The sequence below is a fragment of the Panthera leo genome, chromosome B3, assembly GCF_018350215.1.
Source record: "Panthera leo isolate Ple1 chromosome B3, P.leo_Ple1_pat1.1, whole genome shotgun sequence".
NCBI classification, from domain to species: Eukaryota; Metazoa; Chordata; class Mammalia; order Carnivora; family Felidae; genus Panthera; species Panthera leo.
The window spans coordinates 137,236,408-137,264,378 of NC_056684.1; the positions used below are offsets into that span (position 1 = coordinate 137,236,408).

The window sequence follows — 27,971 nt, forward strand, 5'->3', positions numbered from 1 at the left end:
ATCGTCCCGGACTTCGCTCCTACCGGGAGGAAGTCACGCGTGGCCCTCGGAGCTGAGCTTCGGGGGAAACGTTCCGAAGTGAGGAAATGACAGAGCTGCCATGTAGGGAGGCACTGAGTAGGACGGTGGGCCAGCCCCCGGCGGGTGACAGAGGCCAGGCTTTCCTGAGCTAGCTGTGGGCTTCCCCAGGGCCACACCCGGGCGGGGGCCAGTCCTGCCCACGCTGCCCGCCGTCCTCACCTGCCTGCCACCGGTTTCCGCTCACTGCTGCCCTGTGTGCCCCTGGTGTGACAGCACACGCAGCATCCTGTCCACGGGAGGCCTCTTTCACCGGGCTCAAAGCTCCTTAAACGTGCAGATGTGCTTCTAACGCAGTTACGTGTCCCCAACACAACACATGCGTCCCCGGCCCCGCAGAAGACACTTGCTCAATGTGTCCTGAAGGGCCGTTGGAAGCAAGCCCACCATCTACACGGGTGGTTCTGACAGACGCAGTGGGAGAGTGCTGCCTACATTCTAGGCCCATCAAGACGAGGCGGCTGATAGGGCAGGGAAGCCCTTAGGGGTTGACCAGCCGGAAGAGCGAGGACCACCCCCGGCAGCTGTTCCAAGGCCCTACGTTGTCACAGAAACAAAGCTCCTTGGGATGGAGGGGAGGCGCTGCTTAGAAGAGCCATGCCCAGAGCTCCCTCCCCACAGCAGAGGTGCAGGGGGCAGGGAGGCGGTCAGAGCAGGTGCTAACAGAGCCCTCGTCCCGGGCCGAGGCGCTTGGCTGAAGGCGACCCGGCCGGACACCCTCAACCCTCAACGACGCTCGGAGGCGCACTGTGGTTTCTCACTTCCATTTTACAGATGAGGGAACCAAGGCTCGGGGAGTCTGCCTAATTCTCCCAGGTTGGAAGTAGCAGCCCCATGAGCTCGGAGGAGGCCAAGGTGAGGCCAACTCCACAGACAGGCCAGCCGTTTTCACAAATATGTGATGTGTTTTTTTTTTTTTTGCAACAGCTTTATCGAGCTGTAACTCACGTTCCCTTCACCCATTTAAGATACAGCAGTCAATAGTTTTCAGCATATTCCCAGAGGTACGCACCCACCGCCACAATTTCAGAACATCTTCATCGCCTCCATAAGAGACCCCCTACCCTTTAACTGTCACCCCCGCCAGTCCCTAAGCAGGCACGACTCTATTTTCTGAGTCCAGATTTCCCAGTGCTGGACTCTTCACAGGAATGGAATCATAGAATAAGTGGTCCTTTGTGTCTGGCTTCCTTCACTCGATGTAACATTTTCAAGATTCAGCCATGCAGGAGCCCGTGTCAGTACCCCGTTCTTTTTCACGGCTGAGTAATATTCCACGGCGTGGACAGACGCCATATTGTTCGCCCACTCATCCACGGATGGACACCTGGGTTGCCTCCACCTTCTGGCTACCGTGAACGACGCTGCTACGAACTGCACTATGCTCTTTGGCTGCCACCATCGGAAGGCCCTCCTGTGTCTGGGGCTTTCCCCACGGTACGGGAGACAGTGCCCACCTCCTTCTTCAAAAGCCGGAAGTGCTTTCTCTCCCCAATGGCAGCAGCGGGAGCATGCGTGGGATCCAGACACGGCAGCCCAGGCCTTCGAATCTGAATGTGTGACGCTGAGAGCTCCTTCCCGGGCGGGGGGCAGTGACGTTCTTCTCCCAGAGGCAGCGGGGACAATGGCAGTGGCTGTGCGCTGGGGGGAGGCGGGTCTGCAGCGGTTCTGGCACCATGAATTCCTGGGCCCCCTCCCCGACTCCACAGTCTATTAGGGCATTCTGTGCACTACTGGGCAGCCTTTTAACAAATTCCTTTTCTGCTGACGTCAGCCAAGGTCAGCTGCTGTTGCTCACCATCAGGAACCCCAAGTGGACCACGCCTGCTGAAGTCTTATTGCACGTGCCGATGCATCGGGCAAGCTGAGAGGGCCTTTTACCCGGGTTAACAGGTGAAACTTAACGAAAGAGGAGTTCTGGAAATTTCTCCCCTCTAGACCACCCCTGCTCGTTTGTGAAGGACACGAAACAGAGCCGAAAGCACAGAGAGAACCAATTTAAATCTAGAGAGTTCTATCCAAGAAAGAAGACATGTTGGGATTCCCCCCCCCCGTCTCCTTTAGCCCCGCTTTGCTCCTGCTTCTCAGATAGTCTGTGTTCTAAGAGAGAGTCGCCCAAGGTGGCATGCCCACGGTCCTACTATTCAAAGGGATAAAGAAGCAAACGTCAGCTGCTAAGGGCCAGTGAGCCAGTCAGTGCCCTGGGCCGCCCTTTCCAGGCTGGGCGTCCGTCCGAGTCGGCGTCTAGGTGATCAGAGAGGGGCGGGCAGGGAGGCCAGGACTATCTCTCCAGCTGAAGGATTACCTGAGTGAGTCCCGTTAGGTTGAAGCTTAGTTTCATTCTGCCATTTTCGCAGGGTCCCCCTTTCACGCTTTCTCCCGCGACCGGCACTGAACTTCAAACTATGTCCCTTTCGTCCCAAGAAAAGCATGTGTGTTTCAAATACTTACATTGCTATCTTCCAAAAACTTAAGTGCTTTCGCTATGTTGTTCAACCGGAAAATACGATGGGATGAGGACTTGTACTCATGCAGCTGCAACACAGAACAGAGCAAAGGAGAAGTGAGCCCTACGAGACTCTCAATGCCCGGTGGTGCTGGGGGGGTGGCGGTGTGCCTTTCTTTGTCTTTACCGTGTTTGCATTAATCTCAAGAGACGGTTTGGGGCTCGCAGCTGAAATCCAGCTTATTTATGGTTCTGGGGACTTAACTCACTTGAGTCTGTGCGGGAAGGGGGTGCCCAGGCAGGTTAAACAGGGGACAGATTTGTCAAATTTTTCTCTCTGACCCGGCTCCTGGCTTTGACATTCCTCCTTCTCCGGAGACCTCCAGGGATGTGTTCTCCTCGCTGCTCTGACGGTTTTGTCAGGCAGGGAGCATCGACCGGGGCGTCCCCGCAGCTGCTAAATCACCCGGCAGGTCCCTCCTAGAGGTGGCAGATGTTTCAGTTTTCTGGCCGAGAGCTTTGTGGACACTTATCCCAGGTCAGAGAGAGAAACAGACAGACAGAGACAGCCAGGCAGAGACAGACAGACAGGCAGAGATACTGAGACAGAGAAACAGAGATGGAGACACAGAGAGAGACAGAGACAGAGAGAGGGGAGAAATGCAGACAGAAACAGAGAGATGGAGAGAGTCAAGAGACAGATACGCACAGAGACAGAAAGCCAGGCAGGCAGAGACAGAGAGAAGAGAGAGAAATACAGAAACAGGTGGAGAGAGAGACAGATGAGACAGAGAGAGACAGACAGGCAGAGAGAGAGGAGAGAGAAATACAGACAGAAACAGAGGGGTGGAGAGAGAGAGAGACAGACAAGAGAGACAGAGAGAGACAGGCAGGCAGAGAGAGATAGAGGAGAGAGAACTATAGACAGAAACAGAAAGACAGAAAGAGACAGAGAGCTAGGAGGCAAATACAGAGAGGAAGAGAGGTGCTTGCAGAAGCTAAATTTTTAACAACAGCAGCTGAATATCCCAAGGAAACTCTGCCACCCTGAAGCTCACCGAAGCACCTCCAGACGGGTGGCCGACATTACAAGGCAAACCAGTGGGGACCAGCTGCACCAGCTGTGAGCTGCCAGCCAAGCTCATGGGTAAGCAGAGGCCTATTCTCAGCCAGGCTCCAGAACCGAAGGCCCCCAACACAGGCCCAGCAAGGACATGGCATCTATCAGCCAGTGGCCCGGCAGCAAAGTGGGAGCTTGTGTTGCTGGGAACACAGAGCAAGGAACTGGATACGCTTTCTCAGGGAGCTCTGTGGGGACTGTGCTGTTGGCTCATTGCGGGACCTGCTGAGACACCAACACTGTTTTTACCTCCACGAGTCCACCCTTCGTGAGAGTTCATGACGTGACTCTGCACAGCCCCCCGGAGCTGCTAACAGGTGTCTCCCGTTTTGCTTTTGGGAGGGTGAAGACAGGAAGAGTTAAGGGGTGTGATGAGATTCTAGCTACATTAGATCTGAAAACAGGAGGGGCTCTTGACTTCAAGCCTGTAGCTAGAACTGGATCTGGGCAGCGGGCTGGTAGAGTCGGGACCCGCATTAGCCACAATGGCTCACAGATGCCACATCAAACGCTAGACTCTACAGAAGGGTTTCTCGACATCACCACCACTGGCATTTGGGCCAGGTCATTGTGCCCTCTCCGTGGACATCTGGCAGTAGTATCCAGTGACATTTTTGGCCGTCACACCTGGGGGTGCTCCTGGCACCCAGGGGGTAGAGACCATGAATGCAGTGCCCAGGACTGCAAATGTCGGACCCAAAATGTCAACAGCATTGAGGTTCCCCACTCGGGGAATGGGAAAGAGATAACCAACCCATACACGGCAGACATAAGCGACATGGACATGTATGGTGAGGGTCCCAAATGCAATGAACCTCAAGATGGGCTGGTTCGATTCAATGTGGCTTATACAGCAGCCCCTCCTTACTCGTGCTTTCACTTTCACCAGTCTGTCAACCGCGGCCCGGAAGCAGATGATCCTCCTTCCGACGAGTGGTCAGAGGGTCAACAGTGGCCTCATGCTATGTCACAGAGCCCACATCACTCACCTCATTTTACCTCATCACATGGGCCTTTTATCACCTCACATTGTCACAAGAAGGGCGAGTACGGTACGTTGAGAGAGACCGTATTCAAATAGCTTTTATTACAGTGAATTGGTGTAATTCTTCTAATTTATTATTGTTAATCTCTTCATGTGCCTAATTTAATTTTTTTCAATGTTTGTTTATTTTTGAGAGAGAGAGAGAGAGACAGTGTAAGCAGGGGAGGGGCAGAGAGAGAGGAAGACACAGAATCTGAAGCAGGCTCCAGGCTCCGAGCTGTCAGCACAGAGCCCGACGCGGGGCTCGAACCCACCAACCGTGAGATCATGACCTGAGCCGAAGTCTGCCACTTAACCAACTGAGCCCCCCGGGTGCTTCTTAATGTGCCTAATTTATAAATTGAACTTAATCAGAGGGATGTACGTATAGGAAAAAACAGTATATATGGGGCTTAGTACTGTCCGCAGTTTCAGGCATCCACTGGGGGTCGTGGAATGTATCCTCCGCAGATAAGGGGAATGATTATACTACTGAGAAGGTTCTAGAAGCCAGCAGTTGTAATGGAATTCAGTTGGTAAGACAACTTTCTCCTGAATCTTCCGGATCCTTCCTATCGTTCATGTTAATACAATGGCTGAAGAGCTAAAGTTTAACGATCTAGTTTCAATCTTTACCCTTCAAAGACTTACAGAAAACACTGGGCATTTATTTATTTACTTACTAAAGTATATTTACTTAAAAAAAAAAAAGGGAGGACACTGCTTCGTTACACATGATTGTATCACTCTTGGTCACTGGGAAAGGAATGTCACCCTTCCTAAGTTTGTCACAGGACCACGCATGGCCAGGTGGGTGCAGCTACGTACAGTTCTGTGCTGCAAAGAAACCTTGATCAGTGTTTGCCTTCGCCTTTTATTTCTCCCTGACTCTTTCGTGACATACGTACCAGATTCCGCCCAGACAGGACTTCTAACAAAGCCATTAGGATTTTGCCATCTTGGATATCAATGAATAAATCTTTAACTTCTAGGGGTGGGTCGCACTGTGGAAGAAGAGGGGGGAGGAAGCTGATTAGTGACCCGTATAATCCCCAAAACTGTTCCCAAGCTTCAATTCTCCCCCAAGGGAAGATGTCCGGACCTCCAGATCTGTCTGCGGGCAGCCCCCGGGGGCGAGAGGGTGCCGGCAAATCAAGGGGGAGACTCAGCAGCTCAAACAAGTGACCCTGGAGGGCGTTGGGACCCTGAGATCTGAGACCCCCCCCCCCCAAGTGCCATTGTATCCACGCTTCTCTTTAAGGGGAGAAAAGAATGGCATGTCTTGATGACAGGCCTCCAAAGACTAAAATAATGCCAGTAGGACTCACGTGAAATTACCTGGTGTAAGCCCTTCGCTTTAGATTTGGGGATACTGAGGCTCAAAGAGGCTAGGTGACATGCCCAGTGTTTGGTCAAATCGGCTCTTTGTACAGTCAGTCCTGTTTCTTCATCGGGACTCACTGGCTGCGGACAGGCGGTGCCCAGATCCCCACCACGATGGCATGACCCTGGGTCAGTGACCCTCTGGGCCTCGGTACAGACGTCAGCAGGGCTCCCCCTCCCACAGCCTCCCCCGCTTCTCCGATACTGCTTCGTCTCTGTATGTGCATCTTCCTGAGGTGCCGGCTGACACATCAAGATTCAGTCTAACTCCGGAGGCAGTGGGACCCTTGGCAGAGGAAGCCAGGAAGGTCGCTAGCGTGTGTGACTCAGTTGGGGGCAGTGGGGACCGGGTTGACAGACTGCTGGTCTCCCGAGTGGCTGGACGGTTGGGGGGGGGGGACCCTTCGTCCCCACCAAATGTGTAGGCCTGTTCAGAAGTCAAAGGTTGGGAGGCTGATTTATCTGTAGATGTTCTTGTCTATTTATATGTTTAGATACAAAAATAATACATTCTTACCGATCAAACTAACTAAAATCATACTAAAAAGTTAATCAGCATTTTTTTTTTAATTTTAGAGATAGAGGTGGGGGGAGAGGGTCAGAGGAGAGAGAGAGAGAGAGAGAGAGAGAATCTTAAGAAGGCTCCACACTCAGCATGGAGCCAGACTTGGGGCTCGAGCCCATGACCCTGGGATCATGACCTGAGCTGAAATCAAGAGTGGGACGCTCAATCGACTGAGCCACCCAGGAGCCCCTTAAAAAGCTCATCAGCATTCTGAATGCCACTCTCTCTGTTCCTCCACAAAACTGGCTTCTTAAGTAAACCAATGTCATCTCAGGACGAACTTCTTACCTGCTCCACTGAGAAGCAAGGGAGTCAGACATACCTGAGTTCAAGTCCAGGATCTACCCTCAACAGGGACTCGGGCATCTTCCTGACCCTCCCTGGGCCTTAGAGGCCTGTTTTGCAAGATCTCAGAGCACAGGGGCTAAAATGAAACGAGATCCTGCAGGGACAGTGCCTGGCACAACTCCTGCCTTCCCAGATGAACGAGTCAGGAAAACCAGCTTGTTAAGTGGCTTCTTTCCCGCAGAGTCTTGGGGTGTTCTCTGCAGTGAGGCATTTCATCCAGGGGGTGCATGTCTCATGGCTATAAGTGGGAAAAAGGAGATGATCCTTGGCTGGAACCCCTCCACAGGGAACGGCCCTGAATCACCCTCTCTCCGCCCCACTGGCTTCTCTTTCTGGGTTTACCGGGTTCGCCCAAGTTCCGGCCTCTCGCTGGGGGCAGAGGCAACTGTGCTCACATGAACTGGAGCGTGAAGGGGGCCTGGGTGGGAAAAGCCGGAGAGGTCCACTGTCTAGGGGAACTGGCACCATGCTGTGTCCACCGAGAGTCTGGCTGGACGTGTGGCCTGGAGCTCCCGGGGCTGCCTGGAACTTGTCGGTCAGACGCTCCAGCACCGGGATTTGCAAATGTGTTTCCCGGAACCCTAGACTTTACTGGAGCAGCTTCAGGGTCCCCTGTGGGGACCGAGGGGTGCCGAGAAAGAGTCTGACCTGCTGCACCCCCTTTGGTCAGAGAGGCTCCGTTCTTACTGGCCTTTCTTTAGGGTTCCGAGTAACACTTTGCTTGAAGAAAGGTTTCTGTTGACTGAACCAGCTTGATAATACTTCCTTTAATGCAGTATGATTAGAACTTACTGTACAGAATCTCAGGGAATGGCGGTTCCAGAAATGTGTATTTTTTTAATTTTATTTAATTTTTGAGAGAGAGAGAGAGAGTGAGAGCAGGGGAGGGGAAGAGAGAGAGGGAGACACAGAATCCAAAGCAGGCTCCAGGCTCCGAGCAGTCCGCACAGAGCCCGATGCGGGGGCTCGAACTCACGAACCGCAAGATCATGACCTGAGCCGAAGTCGGACGCTCAAGCGACTGAGCCACCCAGGCGCCCCAGAAACGTGTATTTTTAATAAGCCCCAACCCCAGCATGATTCTCTGTTTCCCTTTTGGTAGTGGGGTTTTTGGCAACATTAGAACAGCTGGGCAGGGCGCCCTCTGCGCTCCTGGGTACATGAATGAGGTGTTCACACAGGAGACACGATCTCTGTAACCGGCCAGAGACCCAGGGGTGAGGGAAGTGTCAGAAACATGGAGGAGTTTTGGTCTGGGCACCTTTCCCCTCCGGGAAGGCCTCCTTCCCGTGACAGCTTTGGAGAATTCCTGTTTTTGTTTTTTGTTTTTTGTTTTTTTATTTTAAATTAAAAAAAATTTTTTTTATTAAGGAAGGTGGCATTTCCTTACCCCATATACGAGCCCCTTGACCCCCAGTTTGTCCAAATACAGGGCGATTTCTCCCACAGGTGCACAGAAGAGGGATTTGCTTCAAGGGCAACAGCGACTTTGAACCAAGAGGCAAATTATTTTCTTTGCAAACTCCCACAGATCCTTGGGCACATTCCACACGGAACATGACGGCGTCGGGTTACGGAGACTCTTACGGAAATGTTGTTCCTGCTAATGCGAGGCAGAAAACGTGATGCCCGAACAGAACACCCCCTGATAGATGGACTAACAAAATTTCCAGTTACCAGCCCCGGCCGTGGCCAAGCCTTGCTTTTGAGTTGAATCTGGAGGGTAATTTCCACTGACAGTGTCTGTAAGAGCCTCGGCGGCAGCAAATGGGGCCTTGGCCAGAGTCCATCCTGCGAGATGGCAGAAGGAGAAATTGAACCTGTTCCAGCGAAAACACTGCTCGGGCCCCAAACGTTCCACGGGCTTCATGAGATCGGTATGGCCGAGTAAACAGCACCCCCAGGGCTTTCTTCATGATCTAACTCCTTCGGTAAATTAAGGAATTTTTCCAGAAGCCCGAGACTCAGTAAATATTTCTAACGGCCTTCAAATTTCAGTTAAGCCCAAGTCCCCGAGGGGTTCCCGGGTTTCCTTGACATGAAAGGTTGGCCTTGAAAGTCTCAGGGTTGGAAACATGGCTGTTAATTTTGCCCTGTTTATTAGGCATCGGTTTCAGGTGCTATCTGATTTATCCTCAGAGCGGGGCTACCCACCTGCCCCGGAAAAGGGACAGGAGCGTGGCCACGGAGGCAACCCCCGATAGGAGGATGCTCACAGAGGCTCGCCGAGGGCGGTGAGTGAGTGCGTGGGTATTTGGGGCCTTACCCGCTGTCCTTTTCTGTATTTATTTTTCAATTAGAAAGAAAGAAAGAAAGAAAGAAAGAAAGAGAGAAAGAAAGAAAGAAAAAGAAAAAAAGAAAGAAAGAAAAAAAGAAAGAAAAAGAGAAAGAAAGAAAGAAAAAAAGAAAGAAAGAAAAAAAAGAAAGAAAAAAGAAAGAAAAAAAAGAAAGAAAGAAAAAGAAAAAGAAAAAGAAAGAAAGAAAGAAAGAGAAAGAAAAAAAAAAGAAATATGCCATAGCCACACTCCATCCACCAGGAGGAATTTCCAGCTATCCTGACGCACATCAGGCATTAATTTAGGAGTTCGGCGAACTCAGATCGGGGGAACGGTTTTCCTTTTTTTCCAAAAATAACACTTCGTTTTATGAGCACTGCCGAAAATGTACCAATAGTCAAAACAAGTGGCAAATGATTTACGGTGCTTCATCCCAAGGAGGTCGGGAGTCCTCCTGGGTCAAGGGGAACCCATCGTCCAGGTGCCAGGTAGAGGTGTGGGTGGTCAAGGGCTGCTCGGGAAATATTACGGGTCTAAAGGTAAACTACACGAATTAGAATTCTGGTCAAGCGCTGCGCTTCCGAAAAACCACCGTTCTTTTCTCGGGGATCTAATCATTTCAGCGATTTCCTCCATGAACTTTTCTTTGGGGCTACCTCCACGGGCAGTCAATACTTGCTCTCGTACCTTTCAGGTGGAGAGAAGAAAATCCATACGCCTAACCTCACTGAGAACGCTACCAGCTCTACAAGGAGACGAGGCGACGGGGCTGCGTCTATGTGGAGAAGCAGATCGTGGAATTTAAGAAGAAATGACAGGACTGAAATGAATCCTGATAAATCAGCTGTCTTGTGAAGAGAAAAAGAATCTCTCCTTCCCCAGCCGGGGGATGAGGGTTGTCATGGGGATAGAAGGAGATGTGTGCTGCACTAAGCAGGGTGCCTGATGCACCAAACGGGGCAGGTCACACTGTTGATCGAAAGCAACATTATGTGACTAACCAGGGGATCTGGCTTTGTCACAAGGTGTCGAGTCCTTGCATACATCAATCCGGATACCTACAAATGGCTCTGGCTGAGAATCCCCTGCCATCCTCCCAGTACGGGAAGCCCAGCCCTGTCCCCACCCCAGTCCCTGTGTCCAGGAAAGCCCTTGGGGTGTTCAGGAATAAGTGTCTTCTAACATTTGTTCATTGATTCCTATTTAAAGATAGACCCTCTCCTTCCCCAACTGGGCTGACAACCCCATGATGGCAGAACCACGTTCCCACACTGAGCTTGACGCTTGGTGGTTAAAGGCACTCAAGCAGACGTTTCAACGAACGGGCGCAGAAAACGACAGCCGGAAATACAGAGCCACCCTTTCCCCCCCTCCCCGCACTACGGGGGTGTGCGCTCGGTCACGGATGAATCTATCACTTAACAAAAACCCACGCGCCCCGCTTACCTTCTCTAGATGCAGATTTACCCATCGAGTAAAGGTTCTCTTCTGCACATTTTCCCTCTCAACTGAAAACAAAGAAAAGCCATTAGCTGGGTATAAAGAACTGTGTGCAAAACGCTTGAAACCCTGCTCATCCCCAGCCCAACCCCACAGCATCTTCACTGGAATAAATAACCATGAATTCAGGGGCGCCTGGGTGGCTCAGTCAATCATCTGACTTCGGCTCAGGTCTCGATCTCCCGGTTTGTGAGTTCGAGCCCCGCCTTGGGCTCTGTGCTGACGGCTCAGAGCCTGGAGCCTGCTTCTTCGGATTCTGTGTCTCCCTCTCTCTCTCTGCCCCTTCCCTGCTCACATTCTGTCTGTTCTGTCTGTCTCTCTCTCTCTCAAAAATAAACATTCAAACAATGGTTTTTAAATAGCCATGAATTCAGATACACGGAACAAAACTGTCACGCAATTAGTAAGGTTACTCGCATTTTACAGATTAAGAAACGGAGGATTAAATAGCTTAAATACAGCCAAGTTGGGACCCGGACCTGGATCCTGTGTGTGGCATTGGCCGGCTGGCTGCCCAGGACCCGGACCCTGGGTAAGGGGGCTAGCGCCTAGGTCTGGTTGCTCAGCCGGACACAGAAGCAGCCTCCGCAGCCCAGGCTTCTAGGCCACTCTGGAAGCTTCCTTGAAACGTCTGAGCCAGATGACTCCTGAACCACTCAGCTCTGGATTTCAACATTTTGGAAGAACGCGTCGCGTATGCTTAAAACCATTTCACGTTTCTTTAGCAATAAGAAAATGGGAGGCAATTTATCTCCCGGGGGGGAGAAAAAGGGCTACGGTTTTCTGTAATGGCTATGGTTCTTTTTTCCTCTCGGCCTCATTATTAGGTAGATAGCGGTGCCCATAAATCAAATTTTAATATTGTAGCTTTCAATCTTTTTAATTGAAGATCTGGCAGACAGTACTTAGGCGCGTAACTGCTTTTCTCTCGTTTTTCCTCCTTTGCTGTAAGAAAAGGTCACTTAGTAAGTCGGTGTAAGAACTCAAGAGCTAATCCCAGTAAACTGTGTTTTGTGGGTAGAAGAGGAAGAAGGGAAAAGAGGTGGGTAGAAACGGAGCTGCGGGGGGGAGCATTTGCTGAGGGCCACGAGGTACAGAGTCTCGGAGCTTTCCAGAAGACTGGAGAGTGCCCTGACCCCGGCCCCACTTGAGACCTTTCTGCCTGTGTATCATTTGCTGTGGCGTGGGTGTTCCAGAGCTTAGCCGCCGTCCCTCGGTTGATGGCACTTAGCTCTTTCCACTTTGTCACTGTTACGGGCCGTGTTGCAGCCAGCACGATTGCACGAGTGCCCTGCTGCCTGGTTCTTTGTGCACAAGCAGACGAATCTATGTCTCAGGCCTGACAGCTAAAAGCGGGGCTGCAGGGTCTTAGTGGTGGGCACATTTACAATTTTAATAGCTACTTCCAAATTGCCCTCCCCAAAGGCTGCCCCGGTGTATACTTTCACCCCCACCTGTCTTTAAACAAGTTTATGGGATTGTAAAGTATTTACACACACATTCAAACACTCAGGCTGGTTTCTCCATATGGCTTCAGGGAGAGCGAAGGACGTCCCCTGAAACAGAAGTGCATTCAGTGAAAGCCTGAGAGAACCTCATTTGGACGGCTGGTTTAACTGTGTGGAAGGAAGTGGGTGTCTATCCATCCACCCACCCCATCTGTCTGTCCATCCATCCATCCATCCATCCAACCATGTATCCTTCCTTCCTTCCTTCCATGTATCCATCCATCCATCCATCCATCCAACCATGTACCCATCCAACGTTCCTTCTTTATTTTCTTCCTTCCATCCATCCATCCATCCTTCATTCCTTCCTTCCTTCTTTTTCTTCCTTCCTTCAACCCATCCATCCATCCATCCATCCAACCGTGTATCCTTCCTTCCTTCCTTCCTTCCTTCCATGTATCCATCCATCCATCCATCTAACCATGTACCCATCCAACGTTCCTTCTTTATTTTCTTCCTTCCATCCATCCATCCATCTATCCATCCTTCCTTCCTTCCTTCCTTCCTTTTTTTCTTCCTTCCTTCAATCCATCCATCCATCCATCCATCCATCTATCCATCCAACCATGTATCCTTCCTTCCTTCCTTCCATGTATCCATCCATCCATCCATCCATCTAACCATGTACCCATCCAACGTTCCTTCTTTATTTTCTTCCTTCCATCCATCCATCCATCTATCCTTCCTTCCTTCCTTCCATGTATCCATCCATCCATCCATCCAACCATGTACCCATCCAACGTTCCTTCTTTATTTTCTTCCTTCCATCCATTCATCTATCCATCCTTCCTTCCTTCCTTCCTTTTTTTCTTCCTTCCTTCAATCCATCCATCCATCCATCCATCCATCTATCCATCCAACCATGTATCCTTCCTTCCTTCCTTCCTTCCTTCCTTCCTTCCTTCCTTCAACCCATCCATCCATCCATCCATCCATCCTTCCATTCTCCCAGCTGATACTTAGTCCATAACCATTACATGCCAGGAACTACACCAGACCCTGTGGGCAAAATCAGAGAATAAAAAAACATGCTTGGAATCTGTACTCCAAGAATTCACAGCCACGTAGGAGAGAAAACATGGATGCTACAGGGCACATATGCAAGGAGACATAAGAAATTTCCAGGGCTGATGGGGATGAGGGGAGGTGATTTCAGACCCCAGGGGGTACTCCTCCGGGGGCCCTACGAGGATCTCGCAGTAGAAATGGGACACGGAGGGGCTCCTGCAGGCAAGGGCAGTGTCCCAGCCCCGCCCTGGTCCACAGTCAACCTGTGGGAGGCCTCATGTCCATTCCAGCCATGGCCTGGGGGGCGGGGGCGGGGCGGGGGGGGGGCGGGAATCTGAGCACAGATTAGCTTCGACAGCAGAGCTGACCCACGGGAGGGGAATGTGATGACTGAAGATACCAGGGGACCGTGAAACTAAATCACAAATAACAGATGAGTCCCAAACTGAAATAGGGAATGGAGACCATAATTTCTGAACCTGAAACTGGGACACATCGCTCGATACACAGGGGAGAGAGAGAGACGGTGAGAATTTGGGCTGCCTCAGAACACCCAGCTGAGAGCCACACACACCACTAGCTGTGCGACCTTGGGCAAGTTCCTGACTTCCAAAATCCCTTTGCCTCAGTCTCCCCTCTACAGAAGGGGGAAAGCTGTGCCTTCCTCGCGGGCATGCGGTGAAGATTCCAGGGCATCGCCCCAAAAGGCAGCCCCGGTGGTTGACCTCACAGCCACACAGCAAGGCCTGGAATCGCAGTATTTCGTTCGGTGTCTCACCACAAAGGTCCGACCGTGACCTTCTCCATTTCGAAATGCCCACCCCCATCCTGCAGGCTCTTTCTACTTCTGGCCTGCCAAGACTCCGTAAACTTTATATAGTTTCCATAAATCCAGTGGCCCCTTTCTTTCCGCCGCACCTATCACGTTGTAAAGGTGTAGGGAACCATTTTTCTGGAAGGGTCTGGCCTTCTCACGGAGTGTTTGTGGGGCCCGGTGCGGGTTTGCGGGGCAACGGCGGGGCAGTAAAAGGGCTGTAAAATCGCCATCACCGGGTCTGCCTGGCTGGCCGGGGCGCGTCCAAGCGCCCGGGCAGCGTGGAACGGGAGGAGCTGGCTGGACAGGGGCCCCAAGAGACAGAGACAGAGAGGGAGGCACAGCCTTCTGGCTCAAGGCCACCGTCCCAAATCCCCTCGTGTGACTCTGGCCCCTGCTTTACCAAGAACAGATAATTTCAAAATATGACCTTCCTCCCTTCTCCAGGCCACCACTGGTGGCCAGCTCAGGACTCGGGAGCCACGGAGTGGGAGACGCTGACTTGGGAGTTAAAACAGATTCATTGACACCGTGCCCTTTTTTCCCTATGTCCACACTTCCGCTAAACCTCTTTCCTGGGTAATATTTCCTCTATCATATTTCTGCCCTTCCCCACCCACGAGAAAGGCTTCATGGCTTATCTGTTTATAAACATATGCTCATGATAAAAAATTAAAACAAGACGGGATAGAGAGACGTAGCTAAAATCTGTTGAAATCACGTTACACTCACAGATCACCACTATTGATATTTTACTGATTGTCCTTTTAGAACCACACACACACACACACACACACACACACACACAGCTAAAGCACCAAGATATTCATGTACACAATTCAGTGTGATCAGCTAATGCCGTGGCATTTTTCAAAGTCTGGTCCACGGATCGCTAACATCAAGAGGTTCTGGGGTGACGGTTAAAATGCTAATCCCTGGACCCTATCCAAGACCTGCTGACTCACGCTCTCTGGCCCCAAGGCCTGAGAACCTGCATTCAACCAGCTTGTGGGGGAGATACTGCACACTTTGAAAACCGGGTCTTACTGGGAAGAGACAAGTGGCACAATTTCTTGGCCATCTTCAGGCAGGGTGGAGGATGTGACTGGCGTGCCACCTGGCGTAGAAGGAGCAGGCGGCCCGGAGCCAGGTACACAAGCCCCACCACAGACGAAAAAAGGGGGACACACATATGTCTCCCGGGCTTGCCTACCGGCAACGGGCAAGACAAACGTCATTTCTTTTTCCTTCGTCGTCCAAAGGGCTCTTCCCGATAGTGGCCTTTAGTCACTGAACTCATACAGTTTGGGGGGGGGGGGGTCTCTGACTCCCCTGCGAGATGAACCAGAACTGACGAGGAGGACTGCAGACCAGAATTCCCGCAGGAGACGCTCATTCTGTGACGTCCATTCAGGCAGGTCAGCTGGGAGTTCTTTCCAGCTTCAGCCACCCAGCCTGGCGAGAGGCGGGAGGCAGATGGACGGGCTGTGGCCTCATCGCTCTCCTCCTCGGCCAGGCTGGTGGTCTCAGTGCCCCAAAGCCACCTCCAGGAAGTCCTCCGGCTTTCCAGCTGCCCTCGCCCCACTCCCCATGTTGGGAGCGCCCTGGAAAGGCTGGAGTGTCCCCAGCGGTGCCCAAGCAGAGGTGCCTCGGCCCCTGGGGACATCTGGTGGCATCTGGAGAATTTTTGACTGTCACGACCAAGCGGAAGGGTTCGGACTGGCATCTAGGTGGGTTGAGGCCAGGGATGCTGTTGAACGGCCCCCTACCACAAAACAGATTTTTCCGGCCCAGGGTGTCAGCGGCACCAAGGGTGAGAAGCCCTGGAGGGCCTAAGGGACCACCCAGGCTGCTCCAGTGTCAGCCTTCCCTGCCGCAGAATACGGGGAAAAGCTTCAGCAAACGAGAGGTCTGCCAGTATCGTCCCCGAGTGCCTCCGTTTACCCATCTACACAATGGGTCATAGTCCCCGCATCATGGGGTTGTGAGGGTCAGATGCACCTGAGCTGGCCTTACCCCGCCACGGAATGGCTTCCCCGCGGTGCGGGGAGGGCACCATGCGCTAAAGTTATCCGGCAGGTCACCCGGCAGCGCGACAGGTGTGTGTCACGGCTCAGGAGCCAGACCTACCTGTCCTCACAGTTTGTGGCCCGTCACGGGCACAGGCATGGCCCTGCAGATGGCTTTCCTTAACTCCTCACGGGGACGGGCTCCTTTCGGGCGGGTCAGTGCTTGGGAGGCGGCAGCAAGGAAGGGGGGGGCGGGGGTCACACACACAGGACTGGGACAGCGAGGTCATCCGGGGCAGGGGCTACGGCTGGTGGGTTCTGCCCATCCCCAGTGGGAGGGGCGCTGAGGGCCAAGGCTTCACCCACCCGTCTCTGTCCAGGAGAGAGGGTGGGGGCAGGCAGGGGGGTGAGAGGCCCGACACCTTCCCACCTCTGCTTCTGTTTTGTGCAGGGGCAAGGCCCCGGCCTGCACCCGCTCCCAGCCCCCAGGCACTGTTTGCCGTGAAGCGTGGCACTATACAGAGGCCATCTCAGCCCCAGGGGACAGCCACAGCCCCAGCCTGTGATGATCTCTAAGGGGTTCCTCCTCTGGCAAGCTCTTGCCCAACCTTACGTCAGCGGCCCCCTGAGATGCTCACAGAGACTCTCCCACTCTTGCCAAACGCTCTTCTTCTCCGTGGCTCAGACCCTCTCTCATTCCAAGAGTCCTCCTCGGCCCCCTTCAGCCAGGCCACCCTCCTCCATCGGCTGGGGCTGGCCCCGGGGGTCTTTAAACAGAGATGGAGAGGCCGCTCCCTCCGGCTGGTCGCCAGGTGGACCGCCACCAGACCATGCGAGGGCACCTCTGGCCCCACAGAAGCCGGCACCCACGGAGGCCAGCGCCCGGGGAAGCCCCCACCGGCCCCTCCGGCCCCGGGGCTGCTGGACCCCCCCCCCCCCCCCCCCCCCCGGGAACCCTTGGCCACCCCGTCTGGACGCGGTTTTTGCTCTTTTCCCGTCTTTCAACACCTCCCAGAAACACAACCTCATTACGTGGCCCCATGCTGGTTCACTTGAGACATAAAACTCAGAAACAAATTAAACGGCAATTTCTTTTTAAACAGGAGAGGGGCCAGGCTTCAGGAATACCAGGCCAACGTCCCTTTGGTTCCGACTCCTGGGGGCCGCTTCCCCCCACCGGCTCTGGTGGTATTAAAGCCAAGGCCTCCATGTGGTTTGCACCAGCAGCGATTTTGCGTTTAATTTCCTTTGTTTTTCCTCCCCGAATGTTTGCTCTGACCTGCGTCCCTTTTATCAAGACTCTGGTAATAAAATGCAAAACCCTCGCCGGGACCGGAGGCCGAGCGGCGCGAGACTTACTACAGACAAGCGTACAGACAAGCGGCAGGCCAGAGCCGCCAGAGCTCCGTCACCCTCTCTGTGACTCCCGTGCTGCCTGCTCTCCTCCGTCCCTCGTGCCCGTCGCGGATGCGCCCGCGGGCATCGGGATGGAGCCCGGGTACCTGCTTGAGCCGCCGGTGCAGACTGGTGGTCTCCCCAGTATGCACCCGGGGAGACCCCAAGAAAGCTGCCAAGCGCATTCTAACTGGGGACTTAAATCCAATTCTCTCACAGGTCCCAGAGGCCACCAATTAACATACCACGTCCTGCCCCGCCGTGCCCTTGCTTCTCGGCTGCTCCAAAACCCATAACCCAGGGCTCCAAAGAACTAGTCCCAATTACACAGCAAATTAAGTTTTAAGCTATATATATTTATATATATTTAGGCTGGTGCCTGTAACAGAAATAAAAAAAAAAAAATAAACCCTCTCTAGTTTTTTCTGTGAGTGATTCTGTCTAACCTCAGTGCTAAATCTCAGTCCCCTTTTATGATGACGGATGACGCCAGCCGGCCATAAAAACCCAAGCTGAGGAAAAGGGATTTTTAACATCCACCCAGATGGGAAGACCGGGTCGGCTGCCCCGACGTGTCCAGCTGAAATCGAGATGGGGATTTAAGTGGCACGGGACAGATCCTTCCCATACGCATCCAGGGAGCCGATAACGATGACGATGCTCAGCCACGGATAATAAGACGTGGACCCCTGTCCTGACAGGTCCCACAAGGAAGGATGGAGAGAGGGAGAGGAGGAGGGAGGGAAGAAAAGAAGAAGGAAGGAAAGGCAGAAAAGTATTCTCTTCACATACCGCGGAGGCTCACCGCATGGGCCCTTGACACCGAGATCCTTGCGGGACTGAACTCTCCATCACGGACCACAAATGTTGGGGATGTTGTTTTTACACCAGTGTTTTCGTGAAAGTGTTCTGCCTTCTGAATTCTGAGTAACTTCTAAAGCGGTGTTTTCTGGAGCACATTCTGTAGACTGCTAGTTCTCAAAGGCCTCTCTCCAAAGAGGAGTCCAATAAGTCTGAGAAATAGCGGTATAGTAAAAGCCCTGATAAGTCCTGCAATAAAGAGATTCCTTTATTTTGAAGATCACTGGAAGCCAGACCCCTTTCCTGTGTAAAATTAACCACGACTTCCTGTAGGAGCCTACTTTGGAAACACAGACATGTTCATTAACGGGGGATGTCTCCACGGGGTCCTGACGGCCAATGAATTAGGCGGCTACACGTCCTGTGACAGAGGCTACCAAGTGTTTGCCAAAGCCTGTTTCCTTCTCCTCTTGGGCACACAGCCAAACTACATTTCCCAGCCCCCCGGCAGGTGGTGGGGGCCTCGCCACGGAGTCCCGGCCGACGGAAGGTTAAGTGGGTCTGAGGTACGCCACTTTCAGACGAGGCCTGTACGATCCTCGGTGCTTTGTGCCCACCCCCACGGGGACAGTTCCAAGGACACAGAGGATGACGGAGTCACAAGAGGGAAGGAGACTGGACTCCTGAGCCTCCCCTTCGGGCAAGGATCACCCAGCAGCGCCGCCCGATGATGAATATCACTGTTGGACCCCAGTGAGTCAGAAATACGTGGTCACTGAGCGAAGACACAGGCATCTTGGGGTTGTTGCTGGGGCAGCTGCCTACCCTAGTGGACGCCTGCCTTTTTGACATTTTTTTACGATCTATCTATTTATTTTGAGAGAGACGGAGACGGTGTGAGTGGGGGAGAGGCAGAGAGACAGGGAGAGAGAGAAACCCAAGCAGCCTCCCCACTGTCAGCGCAGAGCCCGATGTGGGGCTCGAACTCACACACCACGAGGTCATGACCTGAGCCGAAACCGAGAGGTGGATGCTTAACCGACTGAGTCACCCAGGTGCCCCTAACATCCGTCTCGAGTGAGAACCAGGCTCCCCAGGAAGGAAGGGAAGAAGTCAACGCTAAGCCTCTTCCTGACGCAGTGAGAATCACCAGATGTCCGCCGTTGAATTCTCCCGGCCACCTGCGGAGGTGGCCGAGGACGCCGAGCCTCAGCCAGGACACGTGACTTGCCCCAGCCTTGGCGGTACAGCTGGGAGAGGACCCTAGCCCGGTCACCATAAGCCAAAACTCTCCCGGTGGCACCGGGCTGGTCGAACTCCTTCAGAGCTATCATCTTACTGAAGGACCTTCATGAAGATTCTGTTTCATGCCCAGGTTGTCCAACTGAGGTATAAAGGCTGACCTGGTGTTTTATCCACAAAACAGGCCTCATAAGAATCAGCTCAACCTCTGGGTTCAGCTACTTATTCTTGACCTTAATTTGCATTTTTAAAATATTTTTTAACGTTTATATATTTTTGAGAGAGAGAGAGGGTGAGGGAGGGGCAAACACAGAATCCGAAGCAGGCTCCAGGCTCTGAGCTGTCAGCACAGAGCCCTACATGGGGATCGAACCCACAGACCGTGGGATCACGGCCTAAGCAGAAGTCGGACACTCAGCGGACTGAGCCACTCGGGTGTCCCTTAATTTGCATTTTTAAGCACATCTGTCTTCAACAAACCCCACACCTGACCTGAAATACCAACGTTTTCAAGTACGAACAAAGGCAAACCCATTGCGAGAATCTCAAGTATCAGGGTGACCAGCCGTCCCGTTTCGCCGAGGGAGACTGAGGGGGTCCTGGGACGCGGTGTGTTCAGTGCTAAAAACTAGGGAAAGGCCCTGGCCAACCGGGACGAGTTGGTTATTCTGGCTGGTGGACACGGTTCTGCCTCCAGAAAGAGCAGGCCCCAAGGGGACAGCGGCCGGGAGGGCAGAAGGCACTGGGCTCCACATGGGAGACACAGACCTTGGAAGGCAAGGTGGTTAATATTTGCTTTAAATGCGAGGGATAAAGCAAACTGTGAAATTCCCATTTACAACTCTCGCCTGCCCACAAAAGTGACACCAGTGTGACTTTAAATTCCTACCCTGAGCAAGAGACGTAGGGCTGGAAACCTGTGATGGGGGAAGGCAAGAGGTGTCAGGTTCTCCTCCAGCTGGAAGTGTCACCAACATTTCACGTTAATTAGCAGGAGAGAGGACCAGCTGCCTGGGCTGGGGCCCTGGGACCGAGCTGTGCCGAGGTGACAATTATGAACGCTGTCACGAAACCCTGGTTCCTTTTGTTTTTTTAAAGTTTACTTATTTATTTTGGAAAGAGAGAGAGAGCGCGCGCAAGTGAGGAAGGGGTAGAAGAGAGAGGGAGAGAGAGAGAATCCCAAGCAGGCTCCGCACGGTCAGCGTAGCGCCCGACGCAGGGCTCGAACCTACCAACCATGAGATCGTGACCTGAGCCGAAACCAAGAGCCAAACGCTTAGCGTACCGAGCCACCCAGGCGCCCCAACACTGGTTCCTTCTCGAGACGCGTTCGTTCGAAAACGGACAACAGTTACCTACTTACACGAGCCACCCTGCTGCGTGTCCCCGTGTGCGTGCAGGCGTGCATGTGGACAGACTCGGCCCCTCACCGTAACGCGGCTCACCTCCAACCCCCTTCAGGCACATTTAGTCCCCGGGGTCACTGTAGGGATTTTATCATCAGAGGTCTCCCTCAGGCAATAGACAGGTGGCTCAGACCTAAGGGCTGCACTCTGACTTCGAGGTCAAGGTTGGATCCTTGTCCTTGGGTAGAAATCCTGGAGAATGGCAAATCCCAGTTCTATAATCTTAAAAAAAAAAAAAAAACAAAAAACAAAAACCCACTGAGACTAAACATGTGATTCTCAACTTTGGCTGCAAAGGACAGTCACCTGGGGAAACTAAAATGTAGGGATGCCTGGGCTCCACTCCAGACTAATTGAATCCAAACCCCTGGGGGCGGGGCCCAGGCATCTGCATTTTTTAAAGCTCCCCAGGTGATGCTGACACTGAGCCAGGGCCGAGAGTCACCGCTCTTGACCAGGAGTTGGCAATTTTTCCCGTCAAGGGCCAGACGGTAAACGTTTTAGACTTCGCCGGCCACATGGTCTCCAGCGACTTGTCAACTCTGCGGTCCTGGTGGGAAAGCAGCCAAGACAATACGTAAACGGGCATGGCTGTGTTCCAATAAAACTTTATTTATATGAACAGGCAGTGGGCTGCGGTCGGCCAAGCCCTGCTCTAGACTGCACAGGCTCCGCCGCCCGATTTAAGCGGCCGTCCTACGACTTCCTGGTGGCCGGACCTCACAGCCCAACTTTTAAAATTCGCTTTGGGGCTTCAAGAGCCGTGGTGGGGTGGGGGTGGGGGGTGGCAGGCATGTGGGAAATGAAAGAAGCAGACAAGTTGAGTGTGTTAAGCATCAACTTTGGCTCAGGTCACGTTTTCATGGTTCGTGAGTTCAAGCCCCATGTCGGGCTCTGTGCTGAGAGCTCAGAGCCTGGAGCCTGCTTCGGATTCTGTGTCTCCCTCTCTCTCTGCCCCTCCCCTGCTCATGCTCTGTCTCTCAAAAATAAAGAAACGTCAAAAAGTTAAAAAAAAAAAAAAAAAAGAAAAAAGAAAAAGAACATTTGGGCAACCAGACTTGGACGTGCCTCTTGCCTTTGCTTTCCTTCTTCAGCAGCCAGCCTTCTCCAAGACTCATAGCGCCTGCTCTTCCCTTCCCTCACCCCTACTGAAGGCCTCCTTTGTCTGAGGAGCCCAAGGAAGCAAGAAGAAAAAGGGCCCCAAACAATCATCGCTGATTTTTTTTCCCCTCCTCTTCTGTAAAGTTTAAATGGAAACAGGTAAAAAAAAAAAAAAAGCAGTTATTCAAATAGGCTACCTCCACCTTGTAGGTCAAGTTTCTCAGTAGATGAAGTTTTGTTCAAGGACCGTAATCTTCTCTCCCATGTTCTGAGCACCACGAAGAATCCAGGGTTACTCCTTCCTCAGGGCAGTCTAGTGTTCCGGTTGGAGAGGTCCTTAAATAAGCTTACTGAAGGTTGCCTCTCATCCAACCCTGTCGTTAAGGCTGTCATCCAGAGTGTACTGGAATGCCTCTCAGGACGAGGTGCTCAGCACCTCTCCAAAAGCAGGCTTCCACGAGCTCAAAGCTACCTTTTGGAAAAGGGGCAAATTCAGCAGGTACAACAGTGAGGACACAGAGAACAAAATAGACGGCCTTCAGTTTGATATCAGGAAGGCAGGCCATCGGAGGTGACCAACAGCGCAAGGGCCACCAGCAGAGGCCAAACGTTTCCAGGCTTTCTTTTATTACTATTATTTATTTTGGGGAAGGCACAAGCCGGGGAGGGACGGAGAGGGGGGAGGGGGACAGAGCATCCGAAGTGGGCTCTGTGCTGACAGGCTGACAGCGGTGAGCCTGTTGTGGGGCTCGAACTCACGAACTCACGAACTCCAAGGGCTCCCAGCTGAGCTGAAGTCAGATGCCCAACCTACCGAGCCACCCAGGTGCCCCTCCAGTCTTTCAAACCTTAGCATTTTAGAAAGAAACCAAAAACTCACAGATACTCTATAGCAGCTGACTGGATAGAAAGCCTGGTAGATGGTTTTCAAGCTGCTGAAACACCTAGTGAGCGACGAGGTTGACAAGGTTTTGTTACTTCTGAAAACGATTACGATTCCTCCATCCAGATAGGGAGGATTTCTTAGGGGGCACAGGTTGGTCGCAGGTTTCTTGCCACAGGATTCTTAGGGGCACATTTTTCTTTCAAAATGAAGCTGTGCATTTTTGCAGCAGACGAAAACACAGGAATCCACCAAAAGAAGGGACAGATCCTATCGCCAACGGCTCCTGGAACAGCTTCGCATCCAAGGTGCAGGGGCTGCTGCAAATATTCAGGTTTTCCTCGTTGGGGCAACCAAAATCTCACAGCCAGGTATATTTCCTTTTATTCGCTTTGCTGTTAAGAGATTCTTTTTTTTAAAATTTTATTTATTTTGAGAGAGCGCGAGCGAATGCAAATGGAGGAGGGGCAGAGAAAGAGGGTGACAGAGAATCCCAAGCGGGCTCCGCATTGTCAGCACAGAGCCCAACGTGGGGCTCGAACTCACAAAACCACGAGATCACGACCTGAACCCAAACCAAGAGTTGGACACTTAACTGACTGAGCCAACCACGCGCCCCCTGTTGATTTTCCTTTTGTTTTATGGATCGGGTAAGCCACCTTACATGTTTTTGTTCAAGAAGGTAGGGTTGGGGTGCCTGGGTGGCTCAGTCGGTTAAGCGTCCTACTTCGGCTCAGGTTATGATCTCGCGGTTTGTGGGTTCGAGCCCCGCGTCGGGCTCTGTGCTGACAGCTCGGAGCCTGGAGCCTGCTTTGGATTCTGTGTCTCCCTCTCTCTCTGCCCCTCCCCTGCTTATGCTCTGTCTCTCGATAATAAGTAAACGTTAAAAAATTTTTTTAAAAAAGAAGGTAGGGTACACTCAATGAATGAACACGTGAATGAGTAAATATGTTAATAGAAAGATTCTCGTACATTGCTGTTGCCCCTGCCCCCTACTCCGCCACGCCCCAGTGCCTGGCACATGAGTATAGATGTTGTTCAATGAGTGGAAAACCCATCTACCAGTCTGCTCATTGCACTTGGCCTCCAAAACCACCACACCCGTTCTGATATAGCCTGGATCACTCACGTTCCAGCTGCAACCTTGACCTCAAATCTGTCCATCGACCCTCACCTGCGTGGCTCTAGGAACAAAATCTGGGTCTTCGCCCTGTTTGTACCTGCTCCCTGCAGCTCCCAGCTCCCAGCACTGTTCAGGCCATTCCTGTGAGCCAGAGCCTCAGGTGGACCCGACGGGCCGGAACCAAGAAAGCCCGGGTGAGGATACCCAGGAATCAGTGAGGAGGCCAGCCCTGCGGTGTGTTGGCCCTGGAAGGTCACTAAGGCTCTACCAATGGGAGCCTGAGCTGGAGTCTAAGTCCATGGGGTTGTTGGAGGCACCGAGCTGCCACGAAAGGATTTCTCCCAGGCCGGCATGTTTTGCACACCCATTCAAGAACCAAGAGGATGAGCCTGACTGCCTAACACCCACCTGCACAGCGGCCAAGGGTCACGACTGGCCCACGTTAGCACTGGGCACTTGGCTTAACTGAACAGCCAATTAAGAAGCTGCATCTGACTGGCTCTCAGGAAGTAGGGCGCCGGGCCGCGTAGCACCCTTGCCCTTGAAGTGAACTTCATGACTCTTGAGAGGTTTTGGTGGTCTGGTTTTTCATGGCTAACGGTGCTGTGTATTCTGGGCTCACTAAGTGCCCCACACCGTGCATGTCTCGTCTCTTTTCTCTGACCCAGTGGCCCCACGAGACGGGTACGATCATTATGCTGCGTAGACCCCGAGCGCTCTGCCGTCGATTCAGGGGCTAAGGGCAGTGGAAGGCTGGAGGCCAATGACACGGCCACTGGATCAAAGCATCTTCTTGGGAATCCAGACTGGGGTTGAATCCAGCCTCTGTCTGGCTGGTCCCCTGAATGGAGCGGGGGTCTGGAAGCCATTTGCTGCCACGCAGACCGGAGGGCAAAAAGAACAGTCAGGAGAAAGAGAGAGTGGGGCAAAGTGTGCAAAGGACGGTTCTGTTCTGGCTTTTTCCTCAGGCTCTGCTACACCCTGGCCTTTGGATTCGGTGGACCTCTGCCTTTCTCTTAAAGGCAGTTTTTCTTAGCTCTCCTGCTCTCGTGGGTTTCCGTTGGCTACAGTTAAAAGCATCCTCACTAATTTCTTCAACGAGCAAACTACGAAGAAGAAGGAGATGAGGGAACACCTATGGATTAAGAAAGGCTTAAAGGCTTAAGAGACACCAGCCAAATGCAACGTTTGGCCCCTTATGTGGATCCCGACTCAAACAAACGTTTAAAAACAAAACAAAATAATTGTGGTTTCAAAGTTCAAAAACATAACTAAAATAAATTCCTGGAAAAACACAGAATGTCAAAACGAGGGCAAGAGGAAGTAGGGAATTTACATAAATCAACAGATGTTAAAACAACAACCACAACAAAGAGTCTTTGCTGTGAACATCCCCGATTCCCATTTGACAGATGCACTAACCAAGGCAGAGACAGGTTGGGTCACCCCATCTGGTAAAAAAAAAAAAAAAAAAAAAAAAAAAATGGAGCCAGGTTTCACACCCAGGCCTGGCCCCAAAGCCTGTGGTCCTAACTATGACGCTGCCTCCTGACCTTGTCCATGACCGACTCAGACTTCCCGGTAAACCGGGACAGAAATCATTAACGAAACTATTCCAAGTCCTTGCAATTTAGGTCACCGCCTCCTGCCACACTGCCTGCCACCTTGGCGGGTCCCCCTGCGGATGGATGCGTATTTGCGGGGGGCGGGGGGGTGTTATCAGCAAGTTCACATATTTTACCCAGTTCTTCCACACAGAACCACAACCTGGGCAAGAGAAGAACCCTATCTCAAATTTTTTAAAAACGTTTGTTTTTGAGAGAGAGAGAGAGAGAGAGAAAGAGAGAGGGAGGGAGGGAGAGAGAGCATGAGTGTGAGTGAGGGAAGGGCAGAGAGAGAGGGAGACACAGAACCCGAAGTAGGCTCCAGGCTCTAGGCTGTCAGCATAGAGCCTGATGCGGGGCTCGAACTCACAAACTGTGAGATCACGACCTGAGCTGAAGTCAGACACTTCACCGACTGAGCCACCCAGGCGCCCCAAACCCTATCTTAAAAGTCTAAGAGCTGTAAAAGGGCTTCCCGATGGGAACAGGCCAGAAGGTGGGGAGAGCTGGTGGAGAAGGCTACAGCTTTCATTACAAGCTCATCTGTATATTTCAGCTTTTTAACCACATGCCTACGTCTGGTAGAAATTTTAAGTTTGGGGCGCCTGGGTGGCTTAGTCAGTTAAGCATCTATCTGACTCTCGATATCGGCTCAAGTCATGATGTCACAGTCCCTGCTTGGGATTCTTCTCTCCCTCTCTCTGCCCCTCCCCTGCTCTCTCTCTCTCGCTCTCTCTTTCTCTCTGAGAATAAACACAATAAAAAAGAATACAGAAATGTTATGTTTTACTTAAAAAAAACTGCTATGTACTCAACTCCGTGCGTAGCACGACGTCCTATTCTTCTGTCCTCAATACCACCGGGGTGAAACGTTTACGAATGTGATATTCGACAGAAGGATCTTCTGTTCATAAGATAAATACCCGTAACAGACAAAAATTGGAAAAGTCAATAACATGAATTATTCCAAGACCGCTTATTTCCTTCCATTTTTCCTTCTACGGGGTTTTTATTTTCGCTTGCTTGTTTGAACATAATTTCGACCATATTACGCCTGCAGCGTGGTATTCTGTGTGGCCTCGCCAGTATCTCTTCTCACCTTCCCTGAATGGTAGTCATTGTTGCCGCTATTATTTATCCCGCTCCTTCTCTCCATCACTGTCCACTGGCTGTGTTAGGGGAAGCAGGCCGATAACCTGTCTTTTCGCTTATAGGCACAAGGAACCAGATGCGTTCAAACCTGGCGTGGAAATTGCCACAGCTCTTCCCGATCCTAGATCTTGACCCCTGACTGCAGCAGCAGGATGAAACTTTGTGGCTCTCCCCTTGGAGGAAGGTGAATGAGTTCTGATGGGGTGAGAAGCTGTGTACGGATGATGGGCAGCTTAGGGAGGGCTGCAGCAAACACTATTAGGTGCCTCCCCAGTAACCATTTTCCTCTTCTCAACTAACAGGATCCTAACTCTGAGCCAGCAATCTGCCTAGTTTAAAAAAATTTTGTTAACATTTTATTTCATTTTTTGAGAAACAGAGAGGGACAGAGCATGAGCAGGGGAGGGCCAGAGAGAGAGGGAGACACAGAATCCGAAGCAGGCTCCGGGCTCCGAGCTGTCAGCACAGAGCCCGACGCGGGGCTCAAACCCACGGACTGTGGGATCGTGACCTGAGCCGAAGTCAGACGCTTAACCCACTGAGCCACCCAGGTGCCCCTAAAGTTTATTTTTTATTTATTTATTTATTTTTTAAAAAAACTTTTTTTTTAATGTTTATTTACCTCTGAGAGAGAGAGCATGAGCAGGGGAGGGCCAGAGAGAGAGGGAGACACAGAATCCGAAGCAGGCTCCGGGCTCCGAGCCGTCAGCACAGAGCCCGACGCGGGGCTCGAACCCACGAACCTGAGCCGAAGCCGGACGCTCAACCGACTGAGCCGCCCAGGCACCTGTCCCTGCCTAGTTTAAAAACGATCATTTCCCCACCTCCCTGGTCAGGGGCCGTCCTGGGACAAGGCCTGGCCCACAAAGTGCAAGTGGAGGTTAGGCTGGGGTTTCCAGGAGTGCCCGACAGAAGGTCAGCGGAGAACACTGGAGTGTGCCCTCTTTGCCTCTTTGCTAACCCTCTGGCTTCCCGTCACGGAGCCATGGAGCTAGAAACACAAGGGCCAGAGCTCTTGGTTAAGCAGCGGCCAGACGTGGACCTGCTGGGTGGCAGGCTGGTGTCTCTGGGCTTCCTCTTGCACGAGATAGACAGCTCCTCTTGGGTGAAGTCGCCGCACGTTGGGTTTTTGCCACTTGCGGCCCAACACGGCCCGAACTGGCGCAAATCGCGTTCTCCCGCTTT

General features: G+C 52.2%; 1 protein-coding gene across 4 annotated transcripts in view; it reads right to left on the minus strand.

The window, feature by feature from the left end:
* The window catches only part of CLMN (calmin), a 107,672-nt gene that overhangs the window by 24,876 nt on the left and 54,825 nt on the right, over positions 1–27,971 (minus strand). For all 4 annotated transcript variants that reach the window (XR_006204038.1, XM_042944210.1, XM_042944209.1 and 1 more), the window contains exons 2-4: positions 10,687–10,748; positions 5,577–5,672; positions 2,530–2,613 (exon numbers count right to left, since the gene is read on the minus strand). Coding sequence is in view for 3 of the 4 variants with exons in the window: in XM_042944210.1 (XP_042800144.1) it covers positions 2,530–2,613; positions 5,577–5,672; positions 10,687–10,748 (242 nt within the window). In the remaining variant the exon portion in view is untranslated. The remainder of the gene's footprint in view (positions 1–2,529; positions 2,614–5,576; positions 5,673–10,686; positions 10,749–27,971) is intronic.